The following is a 14,333-nucleotide window of genomic DNA, read 5'->3' as shown; positions in this document are numbered from 1 at the left end:
ATTCAAAGCTAATCTTCACACAATTGCTAGCACCTTCTCCTACCAGCCTTTTTCTATTGGACAATTAATCTCTTTCTTGCCACCAGGAAGGTCCTGCTGCCTGTGTGTTAGAGAGCTCCCCGTCCAGCTAGCAGCCCTTTTCTCCGGCCCAAGTCGAGCCTCCGGCGGCGTTGTAAGGTGAGTGGGATTCGAGGCGTGGACGGAAAGGGTAATGAAAGTGAAGGACGCCCGGGGTTCTTGATTGTATACAATGCGCGCCTCCCCAGAGCAGGGGAGCCGCCCGCCCGCTCGCCTTCGGGGGAACCGAGTTTCCGAGCGGACGCGCAAGCTCGGTCTCTGCGGGCTGGAGGAGCCGTGGTCACACGGGACCCCGCCACTCGCCGAGCGCCCGCCGGGGAAGGGGAGCCCCCCCACTCTTTCCAACTTTCCGGGCCCCGGGCCCGGAGGAGGGCGCCTCTCCCGGCGGGTCCGCGCTGGGTACTTAAGGCGGCCCGGTGGGGCCGGCGCTGTCAGTCGGAGCGCGCGGTGGCGCACGGTGCAGACGGCGCCGCACGGTGGAGCCGAGGAGCCGAGGAGGGGCATGGAGCCACCGCGGGCCTGCTGAGCACCGGAGCGCGGGCGGCGGGCGGCACGGTGAGCGCGGGCCGGCCACCTCGAGGGGCGCGCCGGGCTCCCGGGGCCCCTCCTGCCCTGCGCCCCGGCCGCCAGAGCTGGGGGGTGGGGGTAATGGCAGCTCCGGGCTTCCTGGCGGCGCTTCCCGCGGCCCCCTCCTCGTTTTTTCCTTCGGCCTCCTCTCCGGCCTCTCTTCCCAGCCTCCCTCGCGGCTCGGGTTTTGTGAATGAATGAGGAGGCGAGGAGCATGTGGGGCGCTCCCCCCCCATTTCCTCCGGGGCTTCGCACCTGCCGGAACACCTCGACCCCGGCTCCTGCCGACCTGCCGAGCAAGCGCGGCACGTGTCGTGCGGGCCAAGTGAGCCCCCTTCCCCAAGGGCTGCCGCTAGCAATCGCGCTGGGTGTTCAAGTTTCCGTCCCGCCGCGCGTGGGCCCCGCAGCAGGGCGCACCTGTCAGCGGGAGAGGCTCTGCCAACAAGGCAGCCCCTCAAAGTTTGCGGGGTGGGTAGCAGGGCGTGCGCCTTTGCCTGGAGGTTCTTATTTCACGCTGCTGTCCGGCGGGGGGAGGGGGAGTGGCGGCCTTGGGGAGCGCCCCCATCCTCGTGCCCTTGAACCCGATGCGCGCGGCAGCGAGTCTGTGCCAGGTTCCGGGGATCCCTTCGGAGTGTGTGTGTGTGTCTGTGGAGCAGCCCGGTACAGATCGCGCCCCGCGTCCTCCCGCCTGGGGTGGCAGAGGCCGCTGTCTGGACAGGGGGTCGCTCGCTTGCACGTGGGGGTTCCGCCGCAGGACCTCGCGGGGGCCCTGTGTGGGAGAGGGGGATACCGAGGCAGGGCCTCGGATCCTGTGGGGGAGGGGTCCTGCCCGGGGAAGGAGGGGACTGGCGACACCGGGGAGGCCGTCTTTGTCTGCCGGCACTCTTTTGCCAAGGTGGCTGGGGCCCCGGGGAAGATGAGCAGGGCCCGGTCCAATTGTGGTTTCTTGGGCTCTGCGTTCCTCCCCGCCTGGGTCGTGAGAAACGGGCACGTGGGTGTGGCCAGCGCCGCCTCGACCCGGAGGCCAAGCTCCCGCTTGAAGAAGAGCGCGGCCGGTGTCTTCGCGGCCGCCTTGACCCGGTGGACGCAGCCACGCGCACCACCGCACCGCTCCGCAGCGGGGTGCCAGGGCCTTGCAGATTGTGGGACAGACCCTGGTCCCTTTCCTGACTGCAGGGGCAGCGGCGCCCCCCCACCCGGGTCCCCGGCACGTGAGCAGAACTGGGGAGTGGGGCACCCCTGGGCGGTGGATACAGGCCTGGGGACCCTGGACCGCGCGCGCAGGGAGGGAGAACTGGGAGGGCTGGGAGTCCCGCAGAGGAAGCACGCGGCCGGCTCCCCGCGCTGGCCGGGCTGAGAGCCCCGCGGCCTCGCTTCCCGCAGCGGCCAGGCAGCCAGCCACCCTTTCCCATCCAAGCTGCTGGAAGCTGCTGGTGCCTCTGTCGCTGGCGGATTGAGGCAGTGACTGATGCCTTAGCCACCCTGTGTGGAAAGTATATTTTGGAGGGGTGGGAGGGGGAAGGGGCGTTGAGCGTGGCTCCAGTGAGACCAGAGCTTAGCAAGCCGGGAGAGGGCATTGTCTGGAGTGCAGAGTGGAAACGGGAATCTCCAGATGAGGCAGGTGGCTGGCAAGGAGAGGAGGTGGGCGTGGAGGGCAGGGAGCATGCAGTCCACGCAGCCTCCCCTGCCCACCTCTCCTTTGCGCCCCGCCCCCATCTGGGCTCTGGAGGAAACCGCAATCCGCCTTACTAACATTTGGGCAGCTCTTAGGGGCTGATGTGATTCCACTTTAAGGGGAATGATTTTCCAGAGGTTTTCGAAGTGAGAAACGAATTCAGACCCCGCACTGTAGCGATGGAAAGAACTCTTAGAGAACTTGGGCAAGGTCAGGCAGCCTGGTGGGAGTGGAGCTTATCTCTGGTGCTGAGTTCTGGAGTCTGCTCATTACAGCACATCTATTTCCAACAGGGCAAAGGCTTAGAAGCCCCCACTTAGTTGCAAACTGAAACCTGGCATTATTTCCAGCAGTGGTTGGGCAGGGGATGTGCACGCAGATTTCCACGCGGGCACTAGGACCAAGCGGATGGGGTTCTCCAAGCAGCCAACTTGGACTGCTGGACTGCTGCAGTGGTAGCTGCGGTTCCTCCTGGCGCTGGCTCTCTACCCTCCTGGGTGCTGGGATTCTGGGAGCCCAGTTCTCACGATTCCAACTCTTTGCCAAGTCAGCTCCCCCTCACCCCAGTTTTCTTTTTCTTTTCTACCTCTCAAGTAAATGAAGAAGAAGAAAAAAAGTGAAGGCAGAACACAGGGAAGTTTCTCATACTGATTTTGCACTGTGAAAGACAAGCTGCCTGTGTTACCTCTCTCCACCCCTCTTGTACTTCCTGTTCTGGACTCTTCCTCCTCTGATTTCTTCATGAGTCTTGTCTGGTGCTTCACCTGGGAACAGTCCCTTCCAGAGTGCACTCTCACTCACTAGAGGTAATGGTTCTTAGGCCAGGATGCCACGCTGCTCGCAGAGCTGCCCCATGTGCCTGGGCTCACCACTGAAGCTTGTCACTGGTGACCTTTGGGGCAAGCAGATCTCTGTCTGCCCTCTACCAGGGAGATCCCATAGTTTTGGCTTTTATTCTGTCAGACAATAACAAATGGTGCTGTGTTTTTGTTGTGTTTTTACATGTCACCCATTCACCCCTCAAACACTCTGAGGTAACAGATGTAATAGTGTAGGGGCCACAGATGGTAAGTGGCAGAGCTGGGACTCCAACCCCAGCCATTTGACTTCTGAGTTTCCAAAGTCATAGTCGCTCCCCGAGTAAGTGGATGGGCCTTTGGTGTTTGTTTTGGGGGTACTGGGGATTGAATTTGCTAGCTTGCTAGGCAAGTGCTCTACCAATCAGTAATGATCTTTATTAGCGGGTTATTCTCCCATCCAGGCTAGGCTCTGAGAATGCCCATGCTCACTTTGCCTGCAAATGTCTCCTGCCTGACCCTATATCCCCTTTCTCTCCCATCAGATGCCGGTACAGCTGACGACAGCTTTGCGTGTGGTGGGCACCAGCCTGTTTGCACTGGTGGTGCTGGGAGGCATCCTGGCAGCCTATGTGACAGGCTACCAGTTCATCCACACAGAAAAGCATTACCTGTCCTTTGGCCTATACGGCGCCATCCTGGGCCTGCACCTGCTCATTCAGAGCCTGTTTGCCTTCCTGGAGCACAGGCGCATGCGCAGAGCATGGCGGCCCTTGAAGCTGCCCGGTGCGCGGCGGCGCTCAGTAGCACTCTGCATCGCGGCCTACCAAGAAGACCCAGACTATTTGCGCAAGTGCCTCCGCTCAGCCCAGCGCATCGCCTTCCCCGATCTCAAGGTGGTCATGGTGGTGGATGGCAATCGCCAGGAGGATGCCTACATGCTGGACATCTTCCACGAGGTGCTGGGCGGCACGGAGCAAGCTGGCTTTTTTGTGTGGCGCAGCAACTTCCACGAGGCAGGGGAAGGAGAGACCGAGGCCAGCCTGCAGGAGGGCATGGAGCGTGTGCGTGCAGTGGTATGGGCCAGCACCTTCTCGTGCATCATGCAGAAGTGGGGAGGCAAGCGTGAGGTCATGTACACGGCCTTCAAGGCCCTTGGCGACTCGGTGGACTATATCCAGGTAAGGGTGCTTTCTAGGAGTGTGTGTGCCTGGGGCCATAGCCAGCCAATTAGGGCTTCAAGCTGTGCATACCTCCAAAGCTCTGCTGAAGAAGGCCACAAGGCGTAATGGGTCTCTGAAACAGTGCTGGGATCCAACAGACCCAGGCCAGAAACCTAGTTCTGCCTATCTGAAGCTCTGATTCTGGCCAGACCTCTGAATTGATGTCCCTGATAATAACAGCAGCAAAGTGGTACATGGCGTCCACTTTATTCCAGGCACTGTTGTAGGCATTGCACAGATATTTGCTCCTTTAATTCCCATAATATTCCCAGGGGATACTGTTATTATCTCGGCTAGAAGAAGGTGAAACAGAAGCACAGACAAATGTGCTTCATGGTGCTCTACTTGCCAGGTTTAGAGTGAGGATGGGTATGTCAGTGATCTAGATTCACATTTCAGCAGAACATTCAGGGCTAGAACCCTGAGCAGATCCTGCCTACCTCTGTTCAGAGCAGTCATGGGCACCAGCATGGAAAAGTTGGTAAGGCTGACATAGCTTCAATTTTTCATTAACAACCTAGAGAGAGAACTGAGTTTCAAAACCACACATTTCAGTATTTAAAAACAAAACAAAACACCCTCAGGATCCCAGATTCTAGATGAGAATTCTGCACTGCATCTACACAGCCTCTATGTCTTGCTTTCCCTTCATAAATCAATGAAAGAAGAATAGTTGGCTGGTCCAATTGTGTGCCAACCTAGTCTTGCTAATGGCATGTTTGCTCTCCTCTATTTAAGCGTTCTGTAGTTTGGCTACCTAACTTGTGTATTTTGTTATTTTTGAAAAGTGGTCATATGCAAAAGTGGATACCTTTGTATTCCCTGTCTTCCTCGGCTTAGAGCCTCTTTAGCCATGTAGGAAGGATGTCCTTAAGCTGTTTAATTCTTTAGTTTACTGGGGGTTAGGAGGTCGTCTTTGGTAAACTAAGGAGAAGCCCCAAGCCACTGTGACTATATCATACAGTCCCCTTAAAGCACATGACCTCCAAACCTGCTCTGCTCCACAACTCCCTTTCTTGCTTATCTGTGAGTAGTCTGTAAACAGGCTCTCATCTGAGCCATACTTTCCTCTTTATGGCCCAGAGACCTGGGCCTGGGCTCGAGCCTGTGAAAACTTGATGGATTCCAGCCTGCCTTCCAGCAGCCCTGCTGAAGGTGTGTCTTTTTTTTTTTTTTTTTTTGTCGGTTGGGACTTGAACTCAGGGCCTGGGCGCTGTCCCTTAGCTCTTCAGCTCAAGGTGAACACTCTACTACTTGAGCCACAGCACCACTTCCAATTTTCTGGTGGTTTATTGGAGATAAGAGTCTCATGGACTTTCCTGCCCAGGCTGGCTTTGAACCCCAATCCTCAAATCTCAGCCTCCTGAGTAGCTAGGATTATAGGTATGAGCCCGCCTTGAGGGTGTGTCTTTGTGGACAGTGGGGAAATAGGCGCACAAGGCTTTCTTTCCCCACCCTGCATAGCTATAAAGACTTCCCTGGAGTCAAGGAGGTATGAGTGAGAGTTTGGCAGAAAGTAGTAGTAGAGCCAGCCTGTAAGCTTGGGGGTTTTGAGAATCTTTCCCAGTTCAGACCAGCATATGCAGATGTTCTGTAGGGAGGAGAGAAGCCATGCGAGACATCTAGGCTGGGCCTGGTTTCCCCTTGGCCTTAGGCTGCTGCTTATCTATACCAGCCTGTCTCCAACAGGAAGATTGGCAGTGGGTGAGGGAGGAAGCAAGGAAAAAGATGAGAGAAAACAACGGTTGAGGTGTTTAAGGCAGCCTCCTTCCTGAAGGCAATGGGCTCTTACTCAGCAACTTGATTTTGGGGGCTGAGGATTGAACCCGGCTCCTTATGTCAGCAACTTCAGTATAAACTTAGGTATCTGCAGACCAGGAGTTGGCTTCACCTGTGGGAATCATGACACAGAGCTCAATCTGGGGACTTGGAAACCAAGCATACCTCTCCGTGGTTGTTTTGACCATTTCAGGAACATTTTAGAAAACAGGCAAGGAGTCATCCACCAGGGTATGAGTTCAACTAGTAACTCAGAATAAATCCAGGCAAGAGCAGCTGTTGCCCAAACTGCCCATCTTAGAGACTTGGCATAAAAGTCTGTATTCAGGAACACAGAATGCCTGGGGGCTACGTTTATGATCTCAAGGAGGGGGATTGTGGGTAAGACCAATCTTCACTGCTGGGGTTGCAGGTTGTCTAAGAGGCCAGAGGCTGAAATGTGGACGCCATTAATCTGTGACTACCTACATGTGGACTGCTCATTAAGTAGCTTCTGGCAGGAGTCCTTTTTCAGTCTTCTGAAAAATGTCTGTTGGCCCTGGCCCACTGTAGGTGTCATCTGATTCCCAAGCCTCGTTCCCCTTTCTGCCCAAGGGCCCTGGAGAAAGATCTTGATGCCATCTCTGGAGCCAATTTGGCAACAATGTGTCCAGGGCTAATAAGCATTTCCCCTCTTCCCAGGCTCAGCACCTACAGTCTCCTGGGTTTCTCTCCTCAGCTTAGTGGCTGCAGAGCCGGGGATTAGAACTCATATTTCCTTACTCTGCTTCCCCATTCCTCTTCTATTTGACATAGATCTTTCTGCTGGCAGTGAATCATGGGAGAGAGGCGGTCACAGGGAGGGGAAGGTGTTAAGGTCAAAATGGCTGACGATGCACTCCCCTGCAGGTGTGTGACTCTGACACTGTGCTGGACCCAGCCTGCACCATTGAGATGCTTCGAGTTCTGGAGGAGGATCCTCAAGTAGGGGGAGTCGGGGGAGATGTCCAAGTAAGTCACAAGAGATTCCTGGGAAGGGGGCTGGACTGTTTGGGGAGGGTCTCCTCTAACAATTTCCATCAAGATCAAAGGGCTGACCTTGTTTGCTCCCCAACTTCCCTATTCTTTTCAACATTGGGAGGGGGAATGACACTAAACAGTTACAGAGAGGCTGTTGATAAAGAAAGACATAGGATTTGGAGCCCACAGATCCCAGAGGGAACTTCTTTTCTGAGTGGAGGTGTAGCAGGCAGCCACTTCATATTATGGCTTTGAAAAGCCTTTGCTCTTAGGCAACTTGGGCTGAAGAATGCTAGGTAGTCTAGAGCAGACAGGGCCAGATCTCCTTCCAGAGGGTACTATAGGTGATACGCCACTTTTTTTTTTTTTGGTCAGTCATGGGGCTTGAATTCTGGGCCTCGGCTCTTCAGCTTAAGATAAGCACTCTACCACTTGAGCCACAGTGCCACTTCTGGTTTTCTGGTGATTAATTGGAGATAAAATCTCACAGGCTTTCCTGCCCCTGCTGGCTTTGAACCTCAATCCTTAGATCTCAGCCTCCTGAGTAGCTAGGATTACCTGCACCTGGCATCATATGCCACTTCTTAGAAGCTTGCCAAATGCCAGAACAAGAGAGTGGTATTTTGCTTTCCAGGCTCTTCTCTGTCACCCCAATTCTGTCCTGCATTAGTGATGGCTTTGGCTGCTTGAACAGGAAAATCAGGGTAGATAGCTCAGTGGGGAGCTAGTGCTGGGGAGAGTAGAGATAGCTTCCTCCCCTGAGCATTGTTCCAGGGAGGCAATAATGGATGGCCAGGAATTTGAGTAACCAGAACAGGCCTCATGGTCTCTTGGTGTCTTGTCTCCTCTGGGGCTTAGATCCCTCAGAAGAGGAAGCCCAAAGCATCTGTTCCCTTACAGATCCTCAACAAGTATGATTCGTGGATATCCTTCCTGAGCAGTGTGCGGTACTGGATGGCCTTCAACGTGGAACGGGCCTGCCAGTCCTATTTTGGCTGTGTGCAGTGCATTAGCGGGCCCCTGGGCATGTACCGCAACAGCCTCCTCCAGCAGTTCCTGGAGGACTGGTACCATCAGAAGTTCCTAGGCAGCAAGTGCAGTTTTGGGGATGACCGGCACCTTACCAACCGAGTCCTGAGCCTTGGCTACCGGACTAAGTATACAGCGCGCTCCAAGTGTCTCACAGAGACCCCCACTAAGTACCTCCGATGGCTCAACCAGCAGACCCGCTGGAGCAAGTCTTACTTCCGGGAGTGGCTCTACAACTCTCTGTGGTTCCATAAGCACCACCTCTGGATGACCTATGAGTCCGTGGTCACAGGTTTCTTTCCCTTCTTCCTCATTGCCACAGTCATACAGCTTTTCTATCGTGGCCGCATCTGGAACATTCTTCTCTTCCTGCTGACGGTGCAGCTGGTGGGCATCATCAAGGCTACCTATGCCTGTTTCCTTCGAGGCAATGCAGAGATGATCTTCATGTCCCTGTATTCCCTTCTCTATATGTCCAGTCTCCTGCCAGCCAAGATCTTTGCCATTGCTACCATCAACAAGTCTGGCTGGGGCACTTCTGGCCGAAAAACCATTGTAGTGAACTTCATTGGCCTTATCCCTGTGTCCATCTGGGTGGCGGTTCTTCTGGGGGGGCTGGCCTACACAGCTTATTGCCAGGACCTATTCAGTGAGACTGAGCTAGCCTTCCTTGTCTCTGGGGCCATCTTGTATGGCTGCTACTGGGTGGCCCTCCTGATGCTGTATCTGGCTATTATTGCACGGCGATGTGGGAAGAAGCCAGAACAGTATAGCTTAGCTTTTGCTGAGGTATGAGATAGCCCCCAGGCAGAGTGGGAAACGTGCAATGGGTCAGGGAGGGAAGGGGAATGGAAATGATGGGGGGAGGGATGAGGGAGTGCTGTGTTTTAGTTTAATGGTCTAAAGGACAAATCTGAAAGGCAAAGAATGGTGACTACAGTATGGCCTGGGCAGCTCTGCTCAGAGAATGCAACACTGATTCTACAGGCTGAGGGCAGAGGGGGATTTTGTCAATCTTGAGGCTGCTCATCTCTCTGCCCTTGCAGTGGACTCTGAGAAAGATGCTCCTTCCTCCCCCTGGGATCTAGAGGGAACTCGGGAGTATGCTGAGCTAAGCAATAAATCCCACCCTGTGACAACTTCTGAAAATGAAGCAATGACAGCTATGGGAAGGTATCCTACTAACCCATCTGAACATAAACAGAAGTAGCAGGTGAATTTCCATGGAGAGATCTGGGTTATTTTGTATCCCCTCCCTCCCTAATCCTCATGTAGGCTTCAATGCATTAAGATTGTGCCTGAAATACAAGGCCCGGAAGCTTGATCTTTGGGCATCAGACTACAGGGTCTAATAATGGTGCTTTCTGTGATGTACCACAACTCAACGTCCCAGGATGAGTGAAATCAGCAAGTCAGCATTGAATACTGCTGTATTTACTGTAGTAAAAAGGCAGGTTTGCCAGGAAGAACAAAGAAATTGAGAGAGTGCTAAAGACCATGGAGAACATGGAAGCTTACAGCTGAATATGTCCCAAATGGAAACTGCTCAGACATCTAAATGGATTCTAAGCTTGTCTGTGACATTCGCTGGACAGATAAAATGTTATAGTCATCTCTTACCAGGAAGATCAAATCCCAATGTATTCAGATGGGAAGGAAGCAAAGACTTGTGGATTTTAAACTTGTATACTCCTGGATTCCTCTCAGATTTAGCTCATCAAAGGCTAGATAGCCTATCCTCCTCACTTTGCTTTCTTGAAAGGCACTTTTTTTTTTTTTGAGGGTGGTAGATAAAATGGCAGTCAGAGTTCTTACAGGACCCTGTGAAATAGACAGGCCAGGTCTGTGAACATAGAGGAAGAATATTCAGAGCCTTTGAGGACATTGGTCACCATCTTAGAACCGGTAGATGCCTTGGCAGTTGGTTAACTACATGTGATTTTATTATTGTCATCGACAATCATCTCCAGTGGAAAGCTTTTCAGCAATGCCAAAGTGAGCCCTCAACTCCAAGTTGGTCATCTTTGAGACTGTCCATTTTCAGTGGCCTCTTCAGAGAATGCTTACAACCAGGTTGTGGATAGTCACTACTGCATTTACTCACTTCTGTCCAGAAGCCAAACTCGGAAATGGAGTTGGTTCTAATCCTAAGGTTCTTATTTCTCTCTTATATCCCTCAGGGCTGATTTTCCTCTGCTGCTGTTGGGGAGTGATTGGAAACCATTTTCTAGTGATTTGCAATCCAGACTGTGCTTGGCTTTGGGATTTGAAACCTGGGGTCCTCACTGAGCCTCTGAGTGTTGCTCACTCTCCTTCCAAATGGCCTTTCTCAGAGGGTCCACCTAACCCCCTGAGAACCAGAACTAAGTTGGAGTGTGTGGAAATGTGCACAGGTGCTCCCTATAAAGGAAGGAGGCGTGCTCTGAACTGGATGGGCAAACCCTGGTGCTTCCCTTCATTTCCCAAGAATTCAAGGGTTTTTCCAGGTGCAGCAACGCTACATAGACCTCAAGTTTCTAGTGAAACTGCTAGCTGATGTCAAACCCAACCCAGGATGGCTGGGAAACAGCAAGCATTTGCTAAAGACAAGTTGTTCCAGGCTCTTATGTGTTTCCTGCTGGCCAAGAAGTAAGCTATTTTGAGCATTACAATGGAGGAAATCCAGTCAGCCAGCTGCAGAGCTCAGACTTCACTAAGGGCTGTTTTACTTCAGTTTTACTTGAAGGTTAATGCAGGATGATGGACTCTGGGTGGACAACTGACTGTTCTACCATCAGCCTTGACTTGTACTGTTGTCATCAACTTTCCTCAGATCAAAAAAAGAAGAAAAAGAAAAAAGACAGGTAGTAAGTTCACAACATTTGACCTCGACTGGTTTTTCTAAGTTATTTTGTACAATTTTCAGCAGCAAAACCAAACTGGGTCTTCAGCTTTATCCCTGTTTCTTGCAAGGGAAGAGGCTTTGTACAATTAATTGGATTCATTTTGGTTTTTAAGAATTTTAATCTCTTTTGTATTTCTATAATAACCTGTAAGCATATTTATTTTCACTTTTCTTTTCCTAAATGAGGGAACTGTATTTAACATGAAAGTTGGGGAAGCAGCCTCACTCAGTGGTGTTTGCATTCATGCTCTTGCTGATGAAAATTCAGTCTTCTATGGTTTATGGAGCAAAGTCAGTGTCCAGGAGCTTGTCACTGGAGTTCATCTTCAGAAGCACCTGTTTGTCCAGTTTCTTCACTGTGTTTTGCCAGAGCCCTTCCCCATGGAAGCATGGCACAAGTGCTGGAAAGCTTGCCTGGGGCGGGAGTTTTGTTTTTTGTTGTTGTTTTTTTAAACCTGTTTTCATCCACATACTTTATCTTAACATGGGGTTTGTAGATCTTTCTTGAAGTCCTAGTGAAGTCACAATATTCCTCCTCCCATCTGTACTTTTATGTGACCATCTTGCCCCTGATACAGTATGTGGCTGAGAGTGGGCCTCGTGGGGGGCTTTACTCAACCAACTTTCTGCACTGTGATTTCCAGCCAGCCCTTTACTGACACCTTGGGAGCAGGGCTGTAGCCAGTCTTTTTATTGTTGTTGTTGGTAGGTCATGGGGTTTGAACTCAGGGCCTGGACATTGTACCTGAGCTTTTCTGCTTACAGCTAGGGCTCTACTACTTGAGTCATAGCTCCACTTCTCGTTTTTTAGGTGGTTAATTAGAGGTAAAAGTTTCACACTTTCTTTCCCCAGGCTGGCTTTGAATCTGGATTCTCAGATCTCAGCCTCTTGAGGAGCTAGGATTACTGGTGTGAGCCACCAGCTCCCGGCATGACCAGCCTTTGTTTCAAAAGAGGCTCCTTGTTCAAGATGGTGGTAGAGGAGGGAGAGAAGTCATCTAGACTGACCATGTTCCAGTTATATTCTTCCAGTCCCTTTCAGAGCCCCTTTGGCTGGGTGTTCCTCCTCTTCCTCCTTATTGCCAGCTAGCTTGTAGGTGATTTCCCTCAAGATGTGGCAGAACTCAGAGGTGGTGTCTAACACAATGGCCCTCTCTTGATTAGGTCCTCCAATCTCATTGGAGAGGCTCCCACTTCTTCATGCTTATCTAGCACCTTCTGGATGTTTATACCTACTCTACCAGCTTCATGTGCTGCCTGCCTGCACCTTTTCTTCAGCTGCTTCTACAGCTCAAGCTTTGCTTCACTCTACTGTCTACCCTGTCTTTGCTAATGTCCATGTTCTTCACACAGGAGTTACCAGATGAGGTGGGGGCCCAGATACAGGTTCTTTCTTAGCCTCCAGGACTCTCCCCTCTGTTTTGGCACTTGGCATGGACCCTGCCCAGTAGTCTGTAACCAAATCCTCATCTTGAATTTGATCTTCCAGAGGCACTAAGCCATCCACCTTGAAATTTTAACATCAAGGCGTTGTTCAGAGTTGTCATTTCAAAAGTCAGGTAATGAATACATTGGACAATGTCACCCCTTCCTTTGCTCCTGTTTCTCCCATCTCTCTGTCTACAAGTTGTGTAGTTCATTTTTCCTCCACTTGTGTCCTCTTCTCTTGGTCTTTTTATAGTTCACCATGTCTTTGGATGTGAAGTACTCAGAAGTAAGCCATGGCCTTACCGAGCTCAAGGACTGAGCCTGCTACTGTAGCTTAGCTGGAATCTTCTGCCTCACATTACTGCAGGACTCAACCCCTTCATTGCATTCACCTTCTCAAACTTTTGGTTTAGCAGAAACTTTTCATTGGCAGCTGCCCACTTCAGAATTCCTTTGGTGCAAGAACAAAGCATTGAAATGAGCTGCATGGAAGGCTCTTGGGGCCTTTTTTTTTTTTTTCCTTTGGTCGGTTGTGGGGCTTGAACTCTGGGCTGGGCACTGTCCCTCAGCTCTTCAGCTCAAGACCAATGCCCTACCACTTGAGCCATAGCACCACTTCTGGCCTTTTCTGCTTATGTGGGGCTGAGGAATCAAACCCAGGGCCTCATGCATGCAAGGCAAGCGCTCTACCACTGAGCCACCTTCCCAGCCCTTGCCCACTTCTGTCTTGACAACACATAACTCCAAGGGTTTTTCAGCTCCAACTTTGCTGAGAGTCTGATGCTGAGTGCCTGAACATTTCCTGTGGTAGTCTTGAAGCTGGCATTGGCTTCAGAGCATTGTGCCCTCAAGTCACCAGCTCAGAGTGCTGGGCCACCTGTCTGCTCTCTCCAAACACCTTTGGCTCTGTTCCATCCCTTTACTGTTTGCGCCGCTCTGGTCCTTGTGCTTATACAGTCCTGGCTGCCTTTCTTATCTTTCCTTGGTGCTTTGTTGGCAACCTCATGGTGCTAAGTCAGCCTGGAGCCTGTCACCCAAACGCAAACCCTTCTAGGTCACAAGCAGCTGTTCTCCTTGTTGCTGGCAACCAAGAGCAGTTGCTTTGGTCCTTTGCTGCTTCTCTAAGCCTGTTTTTGTGTTGTTGTTTTAACTTTTCAGGTCAAAAATTTTATACTGCATCACTTATTTGTTAAAATAAAGATTGTTATATAATGCTGGTGTGCTAGCTTTCCATTGCTGTTACAAAATACCTATCTATAAGGAGAAAAGACTTACGTTGGCAGTTTCAACTTTCAACCCATGGTCATTTGGTTGGTTTCTAGGCACTTGGTGAGGCAGTGTCATGAAGGGCAACATGTGATGGAGAAAATCTACTCACCTAGTAGCCACAGGGAATGAAAGAGATCAAGAGGGGAAGCTGGGGACAAAGCCCATGGACAAGGCCATGCCCTCAATGAAAACAAAGCCCCACCTCTGTAAGACTACCACTTCCCAATGAGCCTAGTAAGCTATGGAGCTACTGATGGTGCTACCTGTCCACAGATGAGGTTAGAAAAACCCACTTTTCTCACCTGTTAGCCGCACTGGGGACAGAACTTTCAGCACATGATCCCAAATTCTGAGTTGGTATCTCTAAGTGATTTATGCTTTGTCCTTGGTAAAGCCAGCTATTTCTTATGGACTCAAAGAATGGATATAGAAAATTTAATTAGTGGATCTCAAAAGTAGTTTTAAGGCTGGGAATGTGGTTTAGTAGTAGACTGCTTGCTTAGTATGCACGAAACCCCAGGTTCAATTCCTTAGTACCATACAAACAGAAAAAAAACTGAAGTGGCACTGTGGCTCAAGTGCTAGAGTACTAGCCTTGAGCAAAA

The 14,333-nt window shown here is 51.5% G+C and overlaps 1 protein-coding gene across 1 annotated transcript; it reads left to right on the top strand.

Annotated features, from left to right (window-relative positions):
* The first annotated feature begins 578 nt into the window (after positions 1 to 578).
* On the top strand, positions 579 to 13,693 carry Has3 (hyaluronan synthase 3). The gene is made up of 4 exons (XM_070004713.1): positions 579 to 633; positions 3,663 to 4,298; positions 7,008 to 7,109; positions 8,019 to 13,693. The coding sequence occupies exons 2-4, from the start codon at positions 3,663 to 3,665 to the stop codon at positions 8,940 to 8,942; spliced, it is 1,662 nt and encodes a 553-aa protein (XP_069860814.1). The 5' UTR covers positions 579 to 633; the 3' UTR covers positions 8,943 to 13,693.
* Positions 13,694 to 14,333: the final 640 nt, after the last annotated feature.

The sequence above is a fragment of the Dipodomys merriami genome, unplaced genomic scaffold (assembly GCF_024711535.1).
Source record: "Dipodomys merriami isolate MVZ:Mamm:240054 unplaced genomic scaffold, mDipMer1.0.p SCAF_64, whole genome shotgun sequence".
NCBI lineage: Eukaryota > Metazoa > Chordata > Mammalia > Rodentia > Heteromyidae > Dipodomys > Dipodomys merriami.
The sequence above is the reverse complement of the archived record's forward strand: the minus strand, read 5'-3'. Positions and strand labels throughout refer to the sequence as shown.